Raw genomic sequence first — 4,208 nt, 5'->3', positions numbered from 1 at the left:
ATAGATAGATATTTAAGACAGCCCCAGGCAGCAAGCTGGGAGCTTAGGAGAGAAATACCTATCGATGTCTGCAGTCTCCATACCACGAGACTCGCTGGGCCAGGACCATAACTGACTCACGGCTGAAGGGCAGCTCTCTGGTCTGCTGGGCTGGGAGCCGGCCGTCGGCCCCAGTCTCCTCGGGCTTTGGGAGCCGGGTGGCGCGGGGCATGGCGCTGGCTGGCAGGGCTGTGCCGAGCCGGGGGAACCTCGGACGGCCGTGTCCATTCAGCATTGACCACATCCTGTCCAGTCCTCCCCCGCCGGCCTTGCCCCACTTTGGCCCGCAGACCCAGGTCAAGAGTCCTGAGCCGCCCAGGGGGTCCCAGTCTCCCGGAACCCATCCCGAGGACCCGGAGGAGCTGGAGGAGCCAGGACCAGCAGCCTGTGGCGTCTGCTGCTGCTGTGCCCACCACGCCGGCCCCCATCATCTGCAAGAGCCTGCCGTCTGGCTGGGTGAGTGTGCTTCTCACAGAGACTCAGGCCCCAGAGGAGGGTCTGTGCTCATGGCCGCTTCAGAGGGGGCTCAGGGGCCTGGGATTCGAATCCTGGCCGAGCTCTGGCCAAGTCCTGTCCCCTCTTAGTCTTCTCCTCTGGCAAGTGCGAGATTTGCTAAGGTCACTGCTAAGGTCTCTCAGCCCTGATGTTCTAGGACCCGCTATCATTGTGAGCTTTGGAGGGACCCTGGCCAACTGGTCTTCCTGGAGCAGGAGGCAGAGGGCTGGATAAAGGGATTAGCACAGCATCTAACGACCCAGGAAATGTCAGGGCTGGAGGGGCTTAGAACAGGGGGTGTCAGGGCTGGGAGGGAGCTTAGAACAGGGAGTGTCAGAGATGGGAGGGGGCCTAGAACAGGGGGTGTCCTTAGGACAGGCCCCTGAACATCTAGCCCAACCTCTCATTTTGCAAGGCCGGAGGCTGAGATGCAGCCTCCCTACTAACCCCACTGTCCTGCTGTGGGACTTTGCCCTTCCAAGGCTGCCTCTGGGCAGAATGAAGATGGAGAGTGAGAGCAGGGGCCCCGCTGCCCCGGCAGTTCCTCCATCTCCCCCCTCCTTCCATTTCTAGCAGCCCTGGGAGCTCTCCAGGAGCCAAGCGAGAAGAGGGCCCGGCTCCGGACAAGACCCAGTCCCCTCTGGCCCCCCTTCTCCCGGACAGTAGCACTAACTCCCAGCTTTCTAGGGCATTGAAGATTTGAAAATTACTTTTGTCTCCACAACCCAGACAGGCCGGCGTCTAAGCATAATCGCCCATTTCATAGATGGGGAAACTGAAGTCCAGACTGGGGAAGGGACTTGCTCATGGTCACGTGACCAACACCTGCCCTTGGAGTTTCCTCCTCCGTCTTCGGGGCTCAGGGAGGGACCTTCCCCCCCACCCCGGGATGCTGCCCATGGCCAGCAGGCTTGAGGAGGGTCAAGTGGGCGCCCCAGCCACTCCTCTCCAATCCCTTTCGTGTCCTGTTTGTTCAAAGGGTTTGTATGTTGTCTCCCTATTAGACTGGGGCTCCTCAAAGGAGGGGAATGGCTTTGGCCTCTTGTTGTATGACCAGAGCTGAGCAGAGTGCCCGGCACACAGTAGGTGCTTCATAAATGCTCGTGGCCAGACTCACCGACTCTCCTTTCCCCCAGTTTTTCACTTTTGTTCTCTTCTGTCTACCCCCTGCCCTGGGTCCCCAAGGAGGTGATTCCTCTTCCTCTGGGCCTTTGCCTCTGGCACTGCTGGCCCCTCTGTTTCCCTGTCAAGGGATCAGGGTTTCTGTTTGTCTTCCCCTCTCTCTCTTTTCCCTCTCCAATATCTCCTCTGTCTCATTCTATGTCTCTCTCCCCTTCTCTCTTCCTCCTCTCCTTCCCTCTATCTTCTATTCATCTCTCTCCCCTCCTCTCTCATTCTTTTTCTCTTTCTGTCTCTCCATCTCTTTCCCTCACTTTTTCTTCTTTCTTTCTCTTCCTCTCAGCCTGTTTGTCTTTCTCTGTTTCTTCCTGTCTCTCTCTTTTTCTCTGTCTCTCCATTTTCTTTCCCTCTCCTTCCCTCCCTATTTCTCTGTCTGTCTCTTTTCTCTCTCTCATTCTCTCTTTCTCTTTCCATTTCTCTCATCTCTTTACCTCCATCCTTCTCTCTTTCTCTCATTTTTCTCTATATCTCACCATCTCTCTCTCTGTCTATCTCTATTTCTCCATCTTTTCCTCCCTTTCTCCTTCTTTAGGTCTCTCTGCCGCTTTCTTTCTCATTCTCTCTTTCCATATCTCTCCGTCTTTCTCATTCCTCCCTCTGTCTCTGTGACTCTGTTTCTCTCTCTCCATCTCTCCTTCCCTTCCTTTCTTTTCATCCCTCTCTTCCTTTTCTCTCTGTCCCTCTGTCTCTGACTCTGTCTCTCTCTTACCCTCTCTCCATCTCTCCTTTCCTCTCTTTTCCTCCCTCTCTTCCCTTTCTCTCTGTCCCTCCCTCTGTCTGTCTCTCTCTTTCCCTCTCTCCATCTCTCCCTACTTTCCTCTCTTTTCCTCCCTCTCTTCCCTTTCTCTCTGTGTCTCTGTCTCCCCCTTTCTCTCTCTGTGTCTCTTTCTCTTTCTCAGAAAAGCTCCACAGAGAGGGCCAGAAAATCTGAGTTCAAATCCCAGCTCAGCCACTTAGACCTGCATGACCTTGGGAAGTAAGCCAACTTCTCTGGACCTCAGTTTCCTCCTCTGTAGCAGAAGAGGGTTGGATTTGATGCCCTCTGAGGGCCTTTTCAGCCCTGGATGTGGAACTCTATGTTCCCCTGTGCCTGACCAGCTGGCCCTGGTTCTGGGCTGGACATGGGCCCCATGTTCTGGCCCCCTTGGAGCTGTGGGTCAGGGGTTCTGGGTAACTTCCTGTCTGTGTTCCTCTCCCAGATTCCAGGTTTCCTTGGCCACTGAGGCTGCTTCCTGCTACGGGCCGTGTGTGCAAGGGGCCCCGGGGCCCCCCAGCTGGGACCCTGCCCCCATTTCAGCCCCTGCAAAGAAGAACCCGGAGGCACCGAACCATCTTCAGCGAGGAGCAGTTGCAGGCCCTGGAGGCCTTGTTCTTGCAGAACCAGTACCCGGATGTGGTGGCGCGAGAGCATCTGGCAAACCGCATCCACCTCAAGGAGGAGCGAGTGGAGGTAGGAGCTTGGGGAGAGAGAGAGGGGAGGAGGGAGAGCAGGGAACCTGCGAGGGCCCAGGAAGGCACCGGACCCTGTGGGCCTCCCCCGCCTCAGCCTCTGCACCCCACCCCCCAGTACCGAGCCCCCAGACTCCTCATTCCTGTCCCGCTTTGATTTCTGCCCAGCCTGCCCCTCCCTCCTTCATCCCTCCCCCTTCCCTTCTTCCCCTTGCTCTCTAGGGCCCCTCCCAGGCCTGTGATGTGTGTCCCGAGGGCCTCCAGCCTGGATGTTCTGTGCTCTTGGGTCCCTCCCGGATGCCGTTTCACGTTATAAATCTTGTCCCCATGCTGACATTCTCCGTGGCGGCCCCCGCTGCTCCAGCCATGTCCGTCTCTTTCCAGAAGTCCTCTTGGGAAGTCCCCGGGGAACTTGGCAAGGAGATCCCCCTGTCCCCCTGGACCCTTTTCCCCAACCATTAAAGGAAGGTGGGGAAATCAAGGCAGGAGTGGAGGACAGCATGGAGGAGGCACCCACGGCTCTTCCTGTCTCTCTCCCCCTCCCCTTCCACAGGTCTGGTTCAAAAACCGTCGGGCCAAATGGAGGCATCAGAAGCGGGCGTCGGCCTCGGCCCTCATCCTGCAGAGCGCTAAGAAGGCCCCCAAGGAGAGCTGCTGAGGGGGACGGCGGGGAAGAAAAGACCGGGGGCTTGGGTGGGAGAGTTGATAAAGGAAAGCGATCTGCCCCTTATAATCCCCTCAGTGCCGGCCCTGATCCCACCTTCTTCCCTGAGACCCCGAGGTACCGGGCCTTCCACCCTGAGGATCAAGAAAGGCCATTTTACCTGGTTCCGGGGCCTTGGGCTAAGTAGGTGAGGCTACTGAGAGAGGGCCCAGACCAGACCCCCATTCCCTGTAAGTCAGTCAGGAGCGTAGGTAGAATCTCCGAGTTTGAAAAAGCTTGGATCCCGTTTTGTCCAAGGTCTGAGGTGCCAGGACTTTGCTTGTCAACCCCCACCCCCAAACCCACCTGTCTAGGATCCCTTACAATCCCCTGGGACTGAAAC

The 4,208-nt window shown here is 57.2% G+C and overlaps 1 protein-coding gene across 1 annotated transcript; it reads left to right on the top strand.

The window, feature by feature from the left end:
• The first annotated feature begins 209 nt into the window (after positions 1-209).
• On the top strand, positions 210-3,834 carry GSC2 (goosecoid homeobox 2). The gene is made up of 3 exons (XM_031948966.1): positions 210-495; positions 2,913-3,163; positions 3,716-3,834. The coding sequence occupies exons 1-3, from the start codon at positions 210-212 to the stop codon at positions 3,818-3,820; spliced, it is 642 nt and encodes a 213-aa protein (XP_031804826.1). The 3' UTR covers positions 3,821-3,834.
• Positions 3,835-4,208: the final 374 nt, after the last annotated feature.

Source organism: Sarcophilus harrisii, chromosome 1, assembly GCF_902635505.1.
Source record: "Sarcophilus harrisii chromosome 1, mSarHar1.11, whole genome shotgun sequence".
Taxonomy (NCBI): Eukaryota; Metazoa; Chordata; class Mammalia; order Dasyuromorphia; family Dasyuridae; genus Sarcophilus; species Sarcophilus harrisii.
The sequence above is the reverse complement of the archived record's forward strand: the minus strand, read 5'-3'. Positions and strand labels throughout refer to the sequence as shown.